This window comes from Crotalus tigris, unplaced genomic scaffold, assembly GCF_016545835.1.
Source record: "Crotalus tigris isolate CLP2741 ecotype Arizona unplaced genomic scaffold, ASM1654583v1 scf7180000021616.87939, whole genome shotgun sequence".
Lineage (NCBI taxonomy): Eukaryota > Metazoa > Chordata > Lepidosauria > Squamata > Viperidae > Crotalus > Crotalus tigris.
In genome coordinates, this window is record NW_024098592.1 from 10,383 (window position 1) to 31,273 (window position 20,891).

Here is a 20,891-nt window from a genome sequence, read left to right on the forward strand (position 1 = left end):
ATGATGACCCAGAAGAAATTACACATTCATGGAAATATTGTGCTAATGCTTCTCTTATCTTTGATACAAGAATGTAAGTCGTATTATTTGTGTTATAATGTCATCATACATAGATTCACATCATCACACATTTAAACAGGAATCCAGAATCTATTACCTAAGGTCAACAGTGCAAATCCCCCCTCTCCAATTTTCTGCTTTCTTATGATAATCTCAAGAGTAACTCAAAATTACAGACAAACCACTTTGTTTCCATCTCTACTTCTACTCTACTCCAGAAGTTGGGGTGATCCAACACTGGAGATTTTTAAGAAGAGATTAGACAACCATTTGTCTGAAATGTTATAGGCTTTCCTGCTTGAGCAGGGGTTGGACTAGAAGACTTCCAAAGTCCCTTCCAACTTCTGGTATTTTGTTATTTTTTTGTCAGATTGTGTAGAATTATTTAGAATTCAGAACGAATAACAATCTGATCCAAAGGGGGAAAAAAACAGCAAAAAGAGTGTGATTGCCAAATTGGGTCTTACTTAGTGGAAGCTCTTGATTTCAAAGAAATTAATCATGACTTTCAAAGATTCCAGTGAGGTTACTCTAAATACCAGAAAGCTTTGACCCAGTGAAACACATTTTATGTTTCTAGCAATATGTTGATTATCAGCCTTATGTGTATTTTTAGGAAAATTAAAGAACTTCTATATTCACTAGTGAATATTAATCAATAGTGAATTTGCCATTAATTTGTTCTCCATTTTTCTTAAATTGTGAGCCTATCTGACAGAAGGTTTCACATATGTGTCATGTAGTCCATGTGTTTTTGCCTGGAGCATTGACTAAGAGCTTCCCCAACCTGGAAGGAACAAAGCATTCTGCATTCACAAGTTACACAAATTCTTCTATCCTGTTTTCAGTTAAGCTGATTTATTTTTGCGCTGACTTTATGGGCCCATTAAAAACTCTGGTACATTGTATAAAATAATAGTTACCTTTTTAGCTGCAGGTGTAAATTGGGGGGATATTTCAGAGAAACCACAGGAATAGATACAAGGATTCCAGAACCTGTTACAAAACTCATCCAATACAAAAAAGGTGAAGTAGAGAATCCAGGTAAACAAAACCCCAAACAAACAACTATAAAAAGTCAACTCCATTACTGCCAAAGAAATTCAAGGACACCTTGCAAACAGGGCAACATCCTCTAAACAAATGGCTGGTTGTGCTTCCAAGCAGGATCCTAGGAATTTCCCAGATTGCATCATAAAGGAACAGAATTATGGGCTCTACCTCATGTGTAAAACCAGAAGTCAAAAAAGAATCCTCATGAGTCTCTGTTCTCATGGCTTTCACTAGTTAATGCTCTCTGGAAAAAAGTTGCAAATCTCTTAAAAATAAATAAAATAAAAGACATCCAAGCAATGTTGAAAACCATGATCACTAACAAATCAGGCTTATGAATAAGAAGAATAAAAATAGACTGAGGGAAACGAAGATTATAGCAAAATATTTAGACAACTGACCTCTATAAAGGAAGTCTTTGAGAAATGATGGACCTCTTTCTGTTGGGTCTTATCACCAACAGGTTTTAACTTAAGATCTTAGTCTGTTGTATGGGAATTGTCAGATGAGAGATGTTAAAAATTTGTTATGTGAAATATTTTATCTTGAGAAAGAAGATAGAAGATAGAAAAATGTGGGTTAGACAGCATCACCAGCAGATGGATCCGTAGCTGGCTGACCGGCTGTACTCAGCATGTGGTCCTCAATGGAACTGCATCTACATGGAGGGAAGTGTGCAGTGGGGTGCTCCAGGGCTCTGTTCTGGGCCCAGTGCTCTTCAACATCTTCATCAACGATTTGGATGAGAGGATAGATGGGGAACTCATCAAATTTGGCAGACGATACCAAGCTGGCAGGAATAGCCAACACTCCAGAAGACAGGCTTAAGATAGGGTGGAAAAAGTTGTTGAGAATGAGACGTTGAAGATCTTGTGGGACTTTCAAATACAGACAGATCGCCATTTGGAACACAATACGCCAGATATGGCAGTTGTAGAGAACTGAAGCATATAGCTGATTAATATCACTGACCGATATCACTCTGGAGATGCCAGAGTCAAAGAAAAAGAACTGGAAAAAATTACGAAATATCGCGACCTGGCCATCGAAACTGTGCGATTATGGATGAAACGTGTAACAGTGGTACCCATTGTCATCAGGGCACTGAGAACTATGTCCAAAAACTTTGCAAAACACATCAAGAAACTGCAGCTTCCTGCAATAATTCCAGCAATGTTACAAAAAACTGCGCTACTCAGAACATCTTATATTTTAAGGAGATACCTGGTTGACACCTAGGATGCTGGTAGCGCCAGCCAATTTGAATGTTCAGTTGACTGAGGTTCATGTTTAATGAATAAAAGTATAATAATAATAATAAAGTTGGAAGGGACCTTGGAGGTCATAAAGTTCAACCCCCTGCTCAGGCAGGAAACCCTATACCATTTCAGACAAATGGCTGTCCAGTCTCTTCTTCAAAACTTCCACTGTTGGAGCATTCACAGATTCTGGAGGCAGGTTGTTCCACTGGTTAATTGTTCTAACTGTCTGTAGATTCCTCCTTAGTTCCAAGTTGCTTCTCTCCTTGATTTGTTTCCATCCGTTGCGTCTTGTCCTGCCTTCAGGTGCTTTGGAGAATAGCTTGACTCCCTCTTCTTTGTGGCAGCCCCTGAGATATTAGAACACTGCTATCATGTCACCCCTCATCCCTCTCTTCATTAAACTAGACATACCCAATTCCAGCAACCGTTCCTTATATGTTTTAGCCTCCAGTCCCCTAATCCTCTTCTCTGTACTCTTTCTAGAGTCTCAACATCTTTTTTACATCGTGGTGACCAAAACTGGATGCAATATTCCAAAGGCGTTGTAAATGGTATTAACACTTCACGTAATCTTGATTCTATCCCTCTGTTAATGCAGCCCAGCACTGTGTTGGCTTTTTTGGCAGCTGCAGCACACGGCTGGCTCCTATTTAGGTGATTGTCCACTAGGACTCTAAGATCCCTCTCACAGTTGCTAGTATTGAGCAAGGTACCATCTATACTATACCCGTGCATTTGTTTTTTCTTGCCTAAATGTAGAACCTTACTTTTTTTACCATTGAATTTCATTTTGTTAGATAGCACACAATGTTCAAGTCTGTCAATATCCGTCTGTATCCTAAGCCTGTCTTCTGAAGTGTTGGCTATTCCTGCCAGCTTGGTGTTATCTGCAAATTTGATGAATTCCCCATCTATCCCTTCATCCAAATAATTGATGAAGATGTTGAAGAGCACTGGGCCCAAAACAGAGCCCTGGGGTACCCCACTACACACTTCCCTTCATGTAGATGCAGTTCCACTGAGGACCACATGTTGAGTATGGCTGATCAGCCAGCTGTGAATCCATCTGGTGTTGATGCTGTCTAACCCCCATTTTTCTATCTTATCAAGTAGTAGGTTGTGATCTACTTTATCAAATGCCTTACTGAAGTCCAAGTAAATTATATCCACAGCATTCCTCTGGTCCACTAATTTTGTCACTTGGTCAAAGAATATAATAAGATTTGTCTGGCATGATCTGTTTTTGAGAAACCCATGTTGGTTTTTGGTAATGACTTCGCTTGCCTCTAGGTGTTCCCTGATTCATTGCTTGATTATCTTTTCCAGAACCTTCCCAAGTATTGAGGTCAGGCTGATAGGTCTGTAGTTTCCTGGGTCCATTTTTTTTCTCCTTTTTTGAAGATGGGAACTACTTCAGCTCTTTTCCAGTCCTCTGGTAGTTCCCCAGTGCTCCAGGATCTTTGAAATGTATAGTTCAGTAGTTCTGAGATCACATCTGCCAGTTCCTTGAGAACATTGGGATATAAGCCATATGGTCCAGGTGACTTGAACTCATCTAGGGTGGACAGGTGCTCACTTACCATTTTCTTGCCTATCTTAACTTGTGTTTCTAATGTGTTTTTTTGGTACTGTTTTTGATAGGTTGGACTGTTTTTCCCTCTTTGTATAAATACGGATGCAAAAAACGAGTTGAGTAGTTCTGCTTTCTCCCTGTTGTCACCTTCTTGCCACTTTCTCCCACTAATGGACCAATCATTTCCTTAACTTTTTTCTTGTTTTTTACATATTGAAAGAAGCTTTTTTTGTTATTCTTGACTTTTGTTGCAAGCCTTATTTCATTTTGAGCCTTAGCTTTCCTCATTTCATCTTTGCAGGCTCAGACTATTTGCTGATATTTTGCCTTAGTTATTTGCCCCTCTTTCCACTTTTTATACTTGTCCTTTTTGTCTTTCAACTTATCAGAGAGGGCTTTATGCAATCATGTTGGTTTTTTTTAAAGAGTTGTTATTTTTCTTCTTTGTTGGTTTTGTGCTAGACTGGGCTTTTATAATCTCACTTTTCAAAATTTCCCAACCTTCTTGAGTTGTTTTTCCTAGGGTTGTTGAAATTAGCTCTCTTAGCTCCAAGACTCTAATTTGACCATGTTCTATTGCTTGTGCTTGCATAATGTTGAATTCCAATATTGCATGGTCACTCCCCCCAAGGTTCCTGTGGTTTCAACACCTTCTACCATTAGGATTAAGTTGCAGCAAGTCTGACATACAGTTTAAGTTGTGTAATGACTCCAGGCTCATTCCTCCCTTAACCCCTTCCTTTAGCAAAGCTGGCAATTCCACGACAGAAACCTTGGTAGCCTCATGTTTTCTACCACAAGTGACCACAACATCAGTCTGTTTTTATGGCCTGCTACAAAACTCATCCAATACAAAAAAGGTGAAGTAGAGAATCCCAGGTAAAGAAAATCCCACACAACTATAAAAGTCAACTCAATTACTGTTAAAAGCATCAGATTTCTTACATGCAATATTTTATCTTTAGAAAGAAAGTTCACTGGAAAGTATTTGTAGGTTATCTGGGAAAATACAGCAGACCTTCAATGAATGTTTAAGAATCAATATCTAACTGAGGAACAAAACAATTGGATAGATCAGTGGTTCTCAACGTTTGTGTGACGGTGACCCCCGTCACACAAATGTTCTGCGCATGCGCGGCGCTGCCCCCATGCGCGGCGCGCATGCACGGCACCGCCCCCTGAGGGGAGAAAATGGCGGATCGCCTTCTTTGGCGACCCCTGAAAAATGGTCGATCAACCCCAAATGGGGTCGTGACCCATAGGTTGAGAACCACTGGGATAGATGAATGTATTTTTCTAGGGCATGTGGGAGCTATCGGATTATTCATGATTTCCTAAGTCTAACTAGGAGCAAGGAAATATAGGTTCAAGTTCACTTTAAGGCTTATTGGGTGATTTAATAGAATTCATACAAAGGGAGAGCACCATGAAAGCTCTTTCAACTCCTTAGAGGAAAGCTGGAATAGGTGTACAAAAAAAGCCAAATGAAGGGCCAACCAGGACAAGCAAGTATTATTCATGGACCAAGTTTACAGTTCATATCAATATCTTTACAAAAAGAAGAAGAATAAATAATAAGGAAGCTGCCCAGAGTTCTCTTAAAGGGCTGATGGGCACCATAAAAAAAGGTAAATAAATAAATAAATATATATCCCTAGACCATTATCTTTAGTGACTTCTTTGAGGTATATTGTGCTCAATGGTTGTCTACAGACTTATATTTGGAGAACATAGAGATTGAGCCGAGGTGGCGCACCAGTTAGAGTGCAGTACTGCAGGCCACTTTAGCTGACTGTGTTCAGCAGGTCAGCGGTTCAAATCTCACCGGCTCAAGGTTGACTCAGCCTTCCATCCTTCCGGGGTAGGTCAAATGAGGACCCAGATGGTTGGGGGCAATGTAAATATATATATATATATATATACATTGCTTACTGGTGTACACCGCTTAGAGAGTGCTTGCACTTAAAGCGGTATATAAGTCTCATAAATAAATAAATAAATAAATTTCAACCGTAAATATTTGGTTTGGGATGAATCCCATGACCAGCTGGGTGACTTTGGACCATTCTCTCTCATGTCCAACCCCCCCCCCCACGTGGTTGTTGTTGCAGGGAAAATAGGAGGAAGAAAGTGTGTTGGATATCCCAAGGTGCTTTTTTTCAGGGGGAAATCCAACTTTCTTGTTTTTCTTGTTTTCACCTTTGGGATAACCATGACCTGGATGACTGGGAATCTCCATTGACATGTGTTGGATAGGTTCACTGCCTTGAATTATTTGTAAAAATAATAAAAGTAAGATATAAACCATCAATCAAAAACATAATTGATTTATCTGTTACGTTATTGAAAACAAAATAATAGCTCTACCCCAGGAGGTTCCATTTGGCAGAAGTGACTATTGACAATTAAGCTAAATGACTTAATTGTTAATGACACAAGCTTTCCCCAAAATATTGAGAAATAATTCAAAAGTCTGGAAAAGGTTATAAGATCTTTCACATATCCAGTTGCGCAAAAAGTGAAAGGCAAGATATGGTCCCTTTGAGTTGTGCTGGTGATTTCCATTGATTGGAATTTCCTCGTCCATCAGAACAGGCTTTGCTACATTATCCTTGTTGACGTCAACCCATTGGATGAGAAAATTGATATCATTATGAGCTTTAGTCGAATGTCTTCCTAGATTTTGCTGTTGATGGAAAAGAATTACTCAGCATGTGCAATAGTGGGACTGTGGAGAGGCACAAGAAAGTCTCCTCTAGAGAAAATGCTGAAGGTAGTGATCATACTGTGGTTGCTTGACCTGAAGTGTCAGACACATGCCATAACATGCCCCAGAAGTGATCCCTCTCCTATCCATCATGAATGGTATAAGCCAGGAAACCTCCTCATTGGTGGGATCACAGCTCAGGTTGTATATGTGTTTGAGGAACTATCCTTTGAGGAGCATCCTTCACAGAAGTCAATTATGCCTCCTCTGTAAGTAATTGTCTTTTCCTTTTCCGTTTTCTCCACATATTGTTGGAGACTGCAAAAATCTAATCTGTCTGTCTGTCTATGTATCTATCTATGTATCTACTGTATCTATCTATCTATCTATCTATCTATCTATCTATCTATCTATCTATCTATCTATCTATCTATCTATCTATCTTCCATCCATTCCTGACTGTTTTTATAATTTAAGCAGGAAATATTGTAAGGTTTCACACTCACTATTTTACCAGCTGTATTTGTAATAAGAAGTTTGAAAGCATAGACAATGTTGCAGTCAGATCTTCAAAGTGTTTGAGTTCTTTAAGACCCCCCAATTTTATTATCACACTTGCTACGGTGGATCAATTTGACTGATTCATAGAATATTATACAGTAATACAATAGTTCACAAGGGTCTCTGTTGATGACTACATTTCAGAGTATTAGATAACTTATGTGGGGGGTTAGGAAACGATAGTGACAGGCTGTTTGCTAAATCAGCTGTTGCATAAAATTATGGAAAACCTTCCATGAAATTCATGTTGACCTCTACTGCAAGTATAAAGCACTACCTTTTGGCTAGTGGTTCATCACATTTTCCCCATGGAATCACCAGTCCCTTCCTTGTACTCAAATCTCACTATGACCATTGTCCGCATCAAAACTTGCCAATTACACACTCTAAATGAATCACTTTTGTAATTTCCAAGAACCTGCAGATGTCACCCTGCATCTTGGAAAATCTATGCAAGTTTGCAGAGAATTGCTTTCTATACATATCTTCTCATTTAATATTGAATGTAATGAGCTGTTCTGAGATTTCCAGTGTGAACAAAGGAGGTACAATCCCAACCCTTAAAAAAGATACCACATTGGAGAACACAAAAGATAAAGCATCATTCATAGAAATTAGTTGGTATCTTTACAAAAGTAGTACACCACTGCCCTAATCTAGGATAAATGTTGACTTCCCTATCTAGTCTTCAAATATGAGATTTTTTGATGGAAATCTATTGTAGTATCAAATCCTGGAATCAATATATTCTAAATTCCCATTGGGACAGTTTAGATCCGAAGAGTTCTCCTTAAATAGAAGAAACTCTAATCAGCAGGGCCAATCTAAGGTACTGTATGGGTTTGTATATTTTATTTATATATTAAAGACTTTTATAAGTCCCTTCCAGCTCTATTCTGATTGATTGAGATTTAACAGGAATAAATAATGCACTGTGAGAATGAACTCAAAGTATTCCCTCAGGCTTCAACTGGACCTTGCATTGATAATAAAAATAGTCACCATCTGCCTGCTTTCTAGCTCTGCAATGAAATTGCACAGCATATTTTCTCACAAGCTAGTCCAATTGTAGACCTTTGTCTCACGATGCACGAAATGTTTCTCATTGGTTTTTATACAGTATTGACTGTCTATCACAATTCGCAAATTTTGTATTTTTACTATTGCTTCACTGAATATATTCTTCTTGCCTCAATCAGTTTAATTTCACTTATCTGCAATTATGTTGTCAGAGCCATTTTAAAGTTGTATCAGCATTCCCTGAGTTTGGCATTTGGTGTGAAACAGATCAACTCAAACCCAACATTCTTGTCTAACGTTACCCTGGGATTTTTCATCTGTGATAACTATTTTGACGCCTGGCTGACTTACCGTTCCACTTTGGAGCTGCTCTTCCGATCTGATCAGTTGGTTATCAACTACAGATGTGATATCAAGGAGAATCTCCTTGTGGCCATTATTGGGGGATTTGGTGCTGATATTTCATTCTTCATGTCAAATATCATAAGCCTTTATAAAATCCCACAGGTAAGATGTATGTATTGACACGTATAAAAATTTATTCCTAGGGCAAAATTGTAGGGAATTGGAAATAATCATTTATCAAGTAGGGATTCGATTCTACTTGAAGGATGCATAAAAAATCTTGATGAAAATTGGGCATTAGAATGGAGCCGTATTTGATGCATCACGTTGCAGAAGGTGAGAACTTACAGTCCTGATCTTGGTGTAAATTCTTCCTGGACCATGGAAGCTACTGGGTCCCTCACCCTGTCTCAGTCAAATCTATGGGTTTGCCTAGAGCACTATCTCCTGTTGACTGAACCTAATAAAGAAATAAATAAGGTAATGGTCAAAGCTTTATTTAAAATTGAAAATGGAATCCATGCAAGAAAAGAGTTTGGAAAAATGCATGTATTTGCATGGTCATTAAGAAAATATATTTTTCAGGTTAGTTGAGGCATGCCAACCATAAGAACCAAGTGTACCTTGTATTTTAGCTTGCCTATGGCTCTTTTGCTCCAAAGAAGCATGGGACAAAGATGGATGCGTCCTTCTACTGCATGGCTCCCAATGAAAGCCTTCAGATTGTGGCAATAATCTTTTTGCTAAAACACTTTGGATGGACATGGATTGGCCTTTTAATTCTGGATGATGAGAGCGGAGATAATTTCCTCCAAGCCTTGGATCCACTTCTTTCAGAGAACAGGATCTGCTTTGCCTTTGTGGAGAGAATGCCCAACCAAGCCTTTTTTCATGTGTTTCAAAATAAAATTGTGGATAGGATAAATATTTATTTGGTGGACATCAAAATCAATACATTTATCTTCTATGGGGAAAGCACTACAGCAATGCTTTTGTTTATGTTCCTTAAATATACATATTCTTTGAAAATATTGGGAAAAATGTGGATTCTCACAGCTCAAATGGATTTAACATTAACAAGCCTTCATCGCCCCTCAGACCTACAATTGTTCAATGGAGCAATTTCTTTTGCTATCCACTCCAATGAACTGCCAGGGTTTGATAAATTCCTTCAGGCCATCAAACCATTCCAGACCCAACGAGATAGTTTGTTCAAAGAATTCTGGGAGCAAGGCTTTGATTGCTCCTTTATGGGGAATAATAAACCAATGGACAGTGATGAAGCATGTACTGGGAGTGAAGAGCTAAAAAACCTTCCTGGGCATTTATTTGAAATGAGTGGCCACAGCTACAGTATCTACAATGCAGTCTATGCTGTGGCACATGCTGTTCATGGTGTGAACTTACTTAGGTCTAAATACAAAAGAGTAGCAGAAAGTAGAAGGGATGAACTTCAAGATCAAGACACTTGGAAGGTAATAACTTGTGAATCAAAGACTTTCATTGTCAGCATGAAAGTAGAATAATAGACTGGACTAGACTAGACTAGACTAGACTAGACTAGACTAGACTAGACTAGACTAGACTAGACTAGACTAGACTAGATTAGGCTAGGCTAGGCTAGGCTGGGCTGGGCTGGGCTGGGCTGGGCTGGGCTGGGCTGGGCTGGGCTGGGCTGGGCTGGGCTGGACTGGACTAGAATATTCTTTATTGGCCAGGGTGTGATTGGACACAAAAGGAATTTGTCTCTGGTGCATAAGCTCTCAGTGTACAAACAAACAACAAAGTAATATAATCATAAGATATCAATAGGAGAGGGTAGTAGACTTCCAGTTTTGCACCCGCAGTGCATGGCCACATGAGAGCGACCTCCATTCCCCATGGCTAGTTTCTTCTTGTTTGGGGAAACCTAGATGGTCTGAAGTTGCCCCGGAGTGGTGACCGTGAAGGAGGGGCGCCCCGTTGATCACAAAGCGATGGCAATCGCTTCGTTTGATCTGGGAAAAGCCCTCTGAACCCGACAGGAGAAAGGCTAGTGTGAGATCAGCGTCTAACCCAAGCTGCTTGCAGCCGAAGTCCCAGAGCATGAACCTAAACCTCCGAGAGGGACCTCGGAGTCCTGGAGTGTGCTGCAGCTGCCAAAAAGGCCAACACAGTGCTAGGCTGCATTAACAGAGGGATAGAATCAAGATCACGTGAAGTATTAATACCACTCTACAATGCTTTGGTAAGGCCACACTTGGAATACTGCATCCAGTTTTGGTCACCACGATGTAAAAAAGATGTTGAGACTCTAGAAAGAGTACAGAGAAGAGCAACAAAGATGATTAGGGGACTGGAGGCTAAAACATATAAGGAACGATTGCTAGAATTGGGTAAATCTAGTTTAACGAAGAGAAGGACGAGGGGTGACATGATAGCAGTGTCCCAATATCTTAGGGGCTGCCATAAAGAAGAGGGAATCAAACTATTTTCCAAAGCACCTGAAGGCAGGACAAGAAGCAACGGGTGGAAACTAATCAAGGAGAGAAGCAACCTAGAACTAAGGAGAAACTTCCTGACAGTGAGAACAATTAATCAGTGGAACAACCTGCCTCCAGAAGCAGTAAATGCTCCAACACTGGAAGTTTTTAAGAAGAGACTGGACAGCCATTTGTCCGAAATGATGTAGGGTTTCCTGCTTGAGCAGGGGATTGGACTAGATGACCTCCAAGGTCCCTTCCAACTTTACTACTATTACTATTACTAAACATCGGTGAATAGTGTGCATGGAATTGGTGAGAGTACGGATCTTCTTTCTTCTATCTACTATCTAAATCCTTGAAAAGATCCCCAAAGCAAGAAAACCTGCAGAAGTGAAGGGAGAGGACTATATCCCCGTTCCCTTACAGATGGAAGCAGCGAATTAATATTAAAGGAGGGAAGAAATATATTAAAATTGGATTTAAAATACTTCAGTCTGGACAAATTTAGGAACTAAAAAACTGTCAAGATTATACTCTAAATTTTTTTGGATGGAATTATGAAAAATATATTACAAAAATAACTTTTTTTAAAAAACAAAATTTATTTTCAATTTTACATTACATTCATAAAAATTAACTTCAGATAAAGAGTAAAATAAATTTATACACACAACTTTCGGTATTGCTCACCCATTTCCCCCCAAACCGCATCCACCCTCTAACCTCTTCTCTCACTTCCCTCTTTCCCTCTTCTTCCTCACTCTCCCCCTCTCCTCCTTCTCCTCCACCTTCCTACTTACTTCTCCCCTTCCTCCTATCTTCTCACTCTGGATGCATGCAGAAAAACTGAAAAAAGAAATAATTGCTGACATCTAGTGGAGACTCAGAGAATAGAATACTAACAATAAGGGCTCAGAAATTGACAGAGTGCCTAGAAACGAAGAAAAAGTTGTTCCTTTGAATTACAAATAACCTTGAAGACAGATGGGAACAAAGGAAGAGCCAGCTATAAGATTAAAAAGTATTTAAAAGGAAAACAACAACAAAAACACCTGGACTATTTTTAAATCTAAGAACTGTTTATGGAAAAGAAAAAACTTGGCTTTTTGGCTAATCTTTTAGAGGAGAATCTGTAGGATCAGGGGTTGGGGACCTCTGTACTAAGGAGCATTTTGAACCTTGAAAGCAATGTGTCCAGTCCTAGTCACTAGAAAATGAGACGGATCCTGAGGCACTGGAAAAAGTTGAAAATTGAGTGACAAGGTTATAAGAGCTGTGTAGCTTAAATATTATGAAGTTAAATGAACTGAGTTCATTTAGCCTAAAGAAGAGAAAGCTAAGGGCAAGTTGGTAACAGCAGTTGAAGGGCTGTTACCTAGAAGCATGCGTAGATTTATTCTCCATAACATCTGAGGGAACCCCAGAAATGTATCCATTGGAGTAATTTCTATGTCCATAAAGTTCCCATTTTTTCCTCTGCTTTGCAACTTAAGGAAACTACAATTTCCACTACCAAAAGATAGCTCTCATAGGTTAGGTGATATGGCAATATAAGCAACAAAAATGCTTGATTCCAAATCTCATTATAAAGTCTTCCATGGATTGGATTTTGATATCATTCAGCTCCAGAAGTCATGCTCAGCCCTGGTGTGTCTTATTTTGCTTTTAAATCTAAGTTTGTGGACTGTAGGTATCCAGTACAAACCATTATGATATCAATATGGTAAAATGGGCTTATATTTGTTTCTCTTGTGGAAGCCCATAATGGTGAATTTTGCAAGCTGAGATGGGTCAGTGATAGTTTTGGTTAAAACTGACTGATAGAAAAGTCATGCCGTTTTCATTTCTCTAGATATGAATTTCAGGAATATAAATGTCTTGATGTTATCCATTGATTTTTTTCCTCTTATTTGTTTCCTGATCTTTTAATTTAGCTTCACTGGTTTCTTCAAGGCCTTTCATTTAATAATTCACTTGGAGAATCTGTGTCCATCAACCATCATGGAGAAGTGCTTTCTGGATTTGATATTACAAATGTGGTCATGTTTCCAAACAACTCCTACCATAAAGTGAAAATTGGAAAGATGGATCCCAAAGCAATTGAAGGAGAACAATTTATAATTCAGGAACATTTAATTGTGTGGCATAAAGATTTTAAGCAGGTATGGATTTTGAAGTATTTTATAATTCTGGGTGAAAAATTTGAAAATCAAAGATCAGCTGTATTAAAGAATCTGTTTCAGGACTTCCGGTTTGTGCTTGTAGCACATGGCTGCGCAAAGCAGACCTCCGCTCCCCACAGCTAATTTCACCTTGCCAGGACCCTAGATGACTCTGAAGTCGCCCCATAGAGGTGACCGCAAAGGAGGGGCACTGTTGATCACAAAGAGATGGCAATCGCTTTGTTTGATCCAGGGAAAGCTCTCCAAACCTGACAGGAGATAGGCTAGCCTCATGCCAGCATCTCTAGCCCAAGCTACTGTAGCCGAAGTCAAGAACACTACCAAGAACAACAGTGAACAGCGTGCTTGGAACTGGTGAGAATATTTGATCTTTTCTCCCTTATTTTACAACTAGTCCCTGGGAAAGATCCCCAAAGCAAACGACCTCTGAAAACGAGGGGAGGGGATTACATTCCCATTCCCCCATAGACGGAAGCGGTAAATTAACCTTTAAGGAGGAAGGAATCTCATTGAAATTAAATTCAAAAAATTACAATCTGATCAAACCTAGAAACTAAAATAAACTACTAAGATTATATTCTAAAGGATTTTGATTGAATTACATAAAAAAAGAAAAATAATAATAACTTTTTGGCTGAAAGAGCTGGAAAATAAATATTTGCTGACATCTAGTGGACAATGAGAATATAGCACATTAAAGACAATGCCCAGAAACAAAGAAAAAAAATCTGTTCCCAGGAACTCTAATAACCTTTAAGAAGATAGTTGCTAAGGAACAGATAAGAGATTGCATACTGGGCTGGCTGTAAGATTGGAAAATGTTTGAAGGAAAAGAAATACTTTGATTGTGGTTTAAATTTATGAACTTTTTAAAAACTTTGATCTATGATAAATTATTGAGAAGGGAAGTTACAGGAAGGATTTAAGTTGGCTAAATATATTGAATTGACAATTGATTCCTGAAAGAAAGAATTGTTATAAAACATTGATTTTACTGAAACCTTGACAACTGAAAATTACAGTGGATTACACAGATTATATATAAAAACAAGAACTATACAAAATTGGACTGTATGGATTTTGAGTTTTGGTTAGCTTGACAAGGATAATTACAGGGACTATGGCATTTATGATGGACTACTCAAAGAGGGAGACAACATGGATATGACATACTCATCAAAAATGATAGAAAGTCAAACTTAATATCTACTCCTGAAAGATTTAGCCTGAAAGATCAAATACCTTTAGAAACACTTCAAGACGAGACAAATACTTTCCAAGATGAAATTTATGCAATGCTACGACAGATACAAACTACAATAGACCTAAACCATGAGGAGATTAAACATAACTTTGATATTATAAGTGAATATACTTCTAACCTAAATCTACAATCAAAAAACATCCAAAGAATGATGGTAAAGAATGAACAAACAATCCAGACAACAGAATGTGAACTAGAAAAAAATGACTTAACTGGTGAAGTTTCAAATGAAGGGAATTATAACTTAATACAAACAAGAAAAAACTTACTTGGATACAATAATAAATATGGAAAAGATACCTTATGCATTAGAACGTCAAAATAAACCTGAGAAGAAAGAAGACTTAACAAAATAGACACTGTTAGGAGAATCATTGTTTGGGAGACAAAAAGCATACATCCTATGTACTATGTATCCTCTACTCCTAACAATAACTACAAAAATACAAGAACTGGACAAGTTGAAAATATTAATTTGGAAAACAATTTGGCAAAGAAAAAACATTAGAGATGGGCTGAATAGACTGGATTCATCCTATCAGATGGAATATTATATGAGTAAACACTTGTTTGACTATGACAACATAAGCAAATAACTTTGGCCATAAAGGGACTTTAGAATAAATGGGATAAGAGATATAAAATAATATAGTAGTTTTTGATAAGATACAAAATGTAAAAATATTAGGATGTTGTAAGTGAAGGAAAAGTTTGAATTTTAAAGACAAATTAAGTTTGAAAAGATTTAGGATTAAGGAATGATTAAAATATTGAGGGGAAATTGGGCTTAATAAGAACTCTGAAAAAAGGATATATAGTGATTTAACTAATTTTTACAAATAGAAGTGAAATATAAATTGAATAGAAAGATGTTATGGATAGATGTTATGATAGATAAGTAGTATAGTATCTCTATAATATATGAAATTGAAAATACTGGGATGATATATTTAAATAGAAAATTTGGATATTTAGATGTTAAATATTGTTTGAATATTATGGAGAAATTGAGCTTAAACAAGATTTATGAAAATAAGATATATGGTGAATCAATAAGATGATTCTTATGAAAATAACATAAGCTGATAAGAAAAAATGCTATATATGGACCCTACTATTGTTGGTATAAATATAGAAGAAAATGTTTTTACTTAATCATTTAAATATGGAAAATATCAAATATTAGAAATTATTTTTGCTTAATGTTGTAGAAGGATAATACTATTGGGTGAAGAGAAGATCGAGGAAATATATTATCAATTGATATACTAATTATGGAAATATAAAAATTAATTATTATTGATTGTTTATATTATTAATTTTATATTCTTTTCTAAAACATTTATGAACCAAGACAACAGGCTGTACACCAGGCACTAAGGTTGTTATTGTAAAAAATCAATACACCTTTTACAAAAAAAAGGAATCTATTTCATATTTTTAATATCAGTTAAAATTAAGTACTCAAAATATGGGATCTATCTCCTGATGTGGGACAATTATAATTGGCAAATAATTTACATACTATTTAAATAATTTGGGGGCTTGAGAAGATGGGTTTTTTTTGCTGAGCTTCTTACTTAGTTTTAGTGTAAAATAATAATAATAATAATAATAATAATAATAATAATAATAATAAAATAATAATAATAATAATAATAAAATAATAATAATAATAATAATAATAATAATAATAATAATAATAATAATAATAATAATAATAATAATAATAATAATAATAATAATAATAATAATACTGGAGAGACCAAACTGGCCTACAAGAAAGACCAAATGAAGAACAGAATAGAGGCATGGGAAGACAAAGCACTACATGGCCAATACATGAAAAAAATAGCTGGGAAAGCAGATAATAATAAACCTGGCAATGGCTAAGAGCAGGAAAATTGAAGAAAGAGACCGAGGGACTAATTCTGGCTGCACAAGACCAAGCCTTAAGGACAAATGCATACAAAGTCAAAATTGAGAAGACAGCAACAGACAGTAAGTGCCGCCTATGCAAAGAAGCTGAAGAAACAGTGGACCACTTGGTAAGCTGTTGCAAGAAGATTGCACAGACTGACTACAAGCAGCGGCATGACAAAGTAGCAACAATGGTGCATTGGAAGATCTGCAAAAAATATCATTTGCCTGTAAGCAAAAACTGGTGGGATCATAAAATAGAGAAAGTCATAGAAAATGATAAAATTAAACTGCTCTGGGACTTCAGAATTCAAACAGACAAGCACCTGCAACATAACACCCCAGACTTAACAATTGTCGATAAGAAAGACAAAAAAGTCTGGATAGTGGAAGTGGCAGTGCCTGGAGACAGCAGAATAGACGAGAAAGAACTGGAGAAGATAACAAAATACAAAGACCTACAAATAGAAATAGAAAGACTGTGGCAAAAGCAAGCAAGGGTAGTACCAATAGTCATAGGCTCCTTGGGCGCAATCCCAAAACAACTGGAGCACCACTTGAACACCATTGGCATTGACAAATTTGCTATTAGTCAATTGCAAAAGGCGGCCTTATTAGGAACTGCTTCCATCCTGCGACGATACCTGTAATACCATCAAACATCCACATCTGCCTATCCCAGGTCCTGGGTAAGGACTCGATAGGTAGACAAAATGCCAAATCCAGTCTGAACATCCTGGCTGACTGTGCGATGATAATAATAATAATAAATAAAAAATTGGGTATCCTTCAAGCTGACAACATCAAGCACACTGAAGTCAAGAAAAAGATTAGAGGTGAATACATCAAGAGAGTGAAGAAGATCTTAAAGTCCAAACTCAATGGAGGAAATACCATAAAGGCAATCAACACCTGGGCAATCCCAGTCATTAGGTACACAGCTGGAATAGTGGACTGGACTCAAGCAGAACTAAAAGCAATGGATAGGCAGACCAGAAAAATAATGACAATGAATCATGCCCTTCATCCACGCAGTGACATTGATAGACTTTATCTACCAAGGCAAATAGGTGGGCGTGGAATGCTACAAGTACATCAGATGGTTGAAGAAGAAAAAATGGCTTTGGAAGAATATCTGAAGAACAATGATGAAGATGCACTGAAATTAGTATATCAGGAAGGCTTACTAACTACTGGAGAGACCAAACTGGCCTACAAGAAAGACCAAATGAAGAACAGAATAGAGGCATGGGAAGACAAAGCACTACATGGCCAATACATAAAAAAATAGCTGGGAAAGCAGATAATAATAAAACCTGGCAATGGCTAAGAGCAGGAAAATTGAAGAAAGAGACCGAGGGACTAATTCTGGCTGCACAAGACCAAGCCTTAAGGACAAATGCATACAAAGTCAAAATTGAGAAGACAGCAACAGACAGTAAGTGCCGCCTATGCAAAGAAGCTGAAGAAACAGTGGACCACTTGGTAAGCTGTTGCAAGAAGATTGCACAGACTGATTACAAGCAGCGGCATGACAAAGTAGCAACAATGGTGCATTGGAAGATCTGCAAAAAATATCATTTGCCTGTAAGCAAAAACTGGTGGGATCATAAAATAGAGAAAGTCATAGAAAATGATAAAATTAAACTGCTCTGGGACTTCAGAATTCAAACAGACAAGCACCTGCAACATAACACCCCAGACTTAACAATTGTCGATAAGAAAGACAAAAAAGTCTGGATAGTGGACGTGGCAGTGCCTGGAGATAGCAGAATAGAAGAGAAAGAACTGGAGAAGATAACAAAATACAAAGACCTACAAATAGAAATAGAAAGACTGTGGCAAAAGCAAGCAAGGGTAGTACCAATAGTCATAGGCTCCTTGGGTGCAATCCCAAAACAACTGGAGCACCACTTGAACACCATTGGCATTGACAAATTCGCTATTAGTCAATTGCAAAAGGCGGCCTTATAGGAACTGCTTCCATCCTGCGACGATACCTGTAATACCATCAAACATCTACATCTGCCTATCCCAGGTCCTGGGTAAGGACTCGATAGGTAGACAAAATGCCAAATCCAGTCTGAACATCTGGCTGACTGTGCGATGATTGATAATAATAATAATAATAATAATAATAATAATAATAATAGGCAGATGTGGATGTTTGATGGCAGATGTGGATGTTTGATGGTATTACAGGTATCGTCGCCTTATTAGGAACTGCTTCCATCCTGCGACGATACCTGTAATACCATCAAACATCCACATCTGCCATCAAACATCCACATCTGCCTATCCCAGGTCCTGGGTAAGGACTCGATAGGTAGACAAAATGCCAAATCCAGTCTAAACATCTGGCTGACTGTGCGATGATCCATAATAATAATAATAATAATAATAATAATAATAATAATAATAATAATAATAATAATAATAATAATAATAATGGCTTTGGAAGAATATCTGAAGAACAATGATGAAGATGCACTGGAATTAGTATATCAAGAAGGTTTACTAACTACTGGAGAGACCAAGGTGGCCTACAAGAAAGACCAAATGAAGAACAGAATAGAGGCATGGGAAGACAAAGCACTACATGGCCAATACATGAAAAAAATAGCTGGGAAAGCAGATAATAATAAAACCTGGCAATGGCTAAGAGCAGGAAAATTGAAGAAAGAGACCGAGGGACTAATTCTGGCTGCACAAGACCAAGCCTTAAGGACAAATGCATACAAAGTCAAAATTGAGAAGACAGCAACAGACAGTAAGTGCCGCCTATGCAAAGAAGCTGAAGAAACAGTGGACCACTTGGTAAGCTGTTGCAAGAAGATTGCACAAACTGATTACAAGCAGCGGCATGACAAAGTAGCAACAATGGTGCATTGGAAGATCTGCAAAAAATATCATTTGCCTGTAAGCAAAAACTGGTGGATCATAAAATAGAGAAAGTCATAGAAAATGATAAAATTAAACTGCTCTGGGACTTCAGAATTCAAACAGACAAGCACCTGCAACATAACACCCCAGACTTAACAATTGTCGATAAGAAAGACAAAAAAGTCTGGATAGTGGACGTGGCAGTGCCTGGAGATAGCAGAATAGACGAGAAAGAACTGGAGAAGATAACAAAATACAAAGACCTACAAATAGAAATAGAAAGACTGTGGCAAAAGCAAGCAAGGGTAGTACCAATAGTAATAGGCTCCTTGGGTGCAATCCCAAAACAACTGGAGCACCACTTGAACACCATTGGCATTGACAAATTCGCTATTAGTCAATTGCAAAAGGCGGCCTTATTAGGAACTGCTTCCATCCTGCGACGATATCTGTAATACCATCAAACATCCACATCTGCCTATCCCAGGTCCTGGGTAAGGACTCGATAGGTAGACAAAATGCCAAATCCAGTCTGAACATCTGGCTGACTGTGCGATGATCCATATATAATAATAATAATAATAATAATAATAATAATAATAATAATAATAATAATAATAATAATAATAATAATAAAGTTGGAAGGGACCTTGAAGGTCATCGAGTCCAACCCCCTGCTAAGGCAGGAACTAACTCCTAAAGTTATGATTGGGCATTCAAAATTCCATCAACTACATAAATAGGAAGCAAATTCTGAACTTTAGAATTTTAAAATTTCCTGGAGCAGGAACTCAGAAGTAAAATTAAGGCTGTGATTTTTATTTGTGTTCTACTTGTATAAAGCTAAATATTAAATCTCACAGTGGGTATTTTTTAATTCCAGAGTGGTGAAGGGAAGGGAAAGCTTAGATCAGTGGTTCTCAACCTGCGGGTCGGGACCCCATTTGGGGTCGAACGACCATTTCATGGGGGTCGCCAAACAACGCAGTCCGCCATTTTTTCCCCCTTTTCCTTAGCTGTGCTATTCCCTTTTATTCTATTGGCTTTTGAAAGCCAATAGAATAGACTCTCTTGAATAGAGTCTAATTCTATTGGCTTTCAAAAGCCAATAGGAATTGTCCAGGCTGTCTCTGCCCTGCTGAGCCCACCAAAAGTCCCATTCTGCAAACGGTGCTGCACCAGTTGAGTAGTCCTCGACTTACGACCGGTTGAATAGTCCTCGACTTACGACCGGTTGGGGGTCCCGGCATTAAAAAGGTTGAGAACCACTGGCTTAGATGAACCCAACTGAATTATTTAGGAAGTGTCAGAGAGATTTCCAGGTGCTGCACTGTATTTCATGATCCTCTGACTTCTGCTACTTTATATATGCAGGTAGATTAGAAGATACCAGTATTACTCAAATCCTTAGTCCTGAATTCCACCCTGGTTTATCAACAGGTCTTGCCCCGTTCAGTGTGTAATGATCCCTGTCCTGCTGGCTATCAGAAGAAAAAGAAAGAAGGGCAGAAATTTTGCTGCTATGATTGTGATCCATGTTCTGATGGGAAGATGTCAAACATGTCAGGTAAATTAGTCTCTATTTTACTCTGCTC

At 37.8% G+C, this 20,891-nt stretch overlaps 2 protein-coding genes across 2 annotated transcripts in view; both read left to right on the plus strand.

The window, feature by feature from the left end:
* The window catches only part of LOC120296848 (vomeronasal type-2 receptor 26-like), a 24,204-nt gene continuing 3,313 nt past the window's right edge, over positions 1–20,891 (plus strand). The window contains exons 1-6 of the mRNA XM_039318875.1: positions 1–73; positions 6,629–6,721; positions 8,337–8,743; positions 9,217–10,056; positions 12,981–13,208; positions 20,737–20,863. Of these exons, the coding sequence (XP_039174809.1) occupies positions 1–73; positions 6,629–6,721; positions 8,337–8,743; positions 9,217–10,056; positions 12,981–13,208; positions 20,737–20,863 (1,768 nt within the window). The remainder of the gene's footprint in view (positions 74–6,628; positions 6,722–8,336; positions 8,744–9,216; positions 10,057–12,980; positions 13,209–20,736; positions 20,864–20,891) is intronic.
* The window catches only part of LOC120296847 (vomeronasal type-2 receptor 26-like), a 19,740-nt gene continuing 19,612 nt past the window's right edge, over positions 20,764–20,891 (plus strand). Inside the window, exon 1 of the mRNA XM_039318874.1 lies at positions 20,764–20,863. The gene's annotated coding sequence lies outside the window, so the exon portion shown is untranslated. The remainder of the gene's footprint in view (positions 20,864–20,891) is intronic.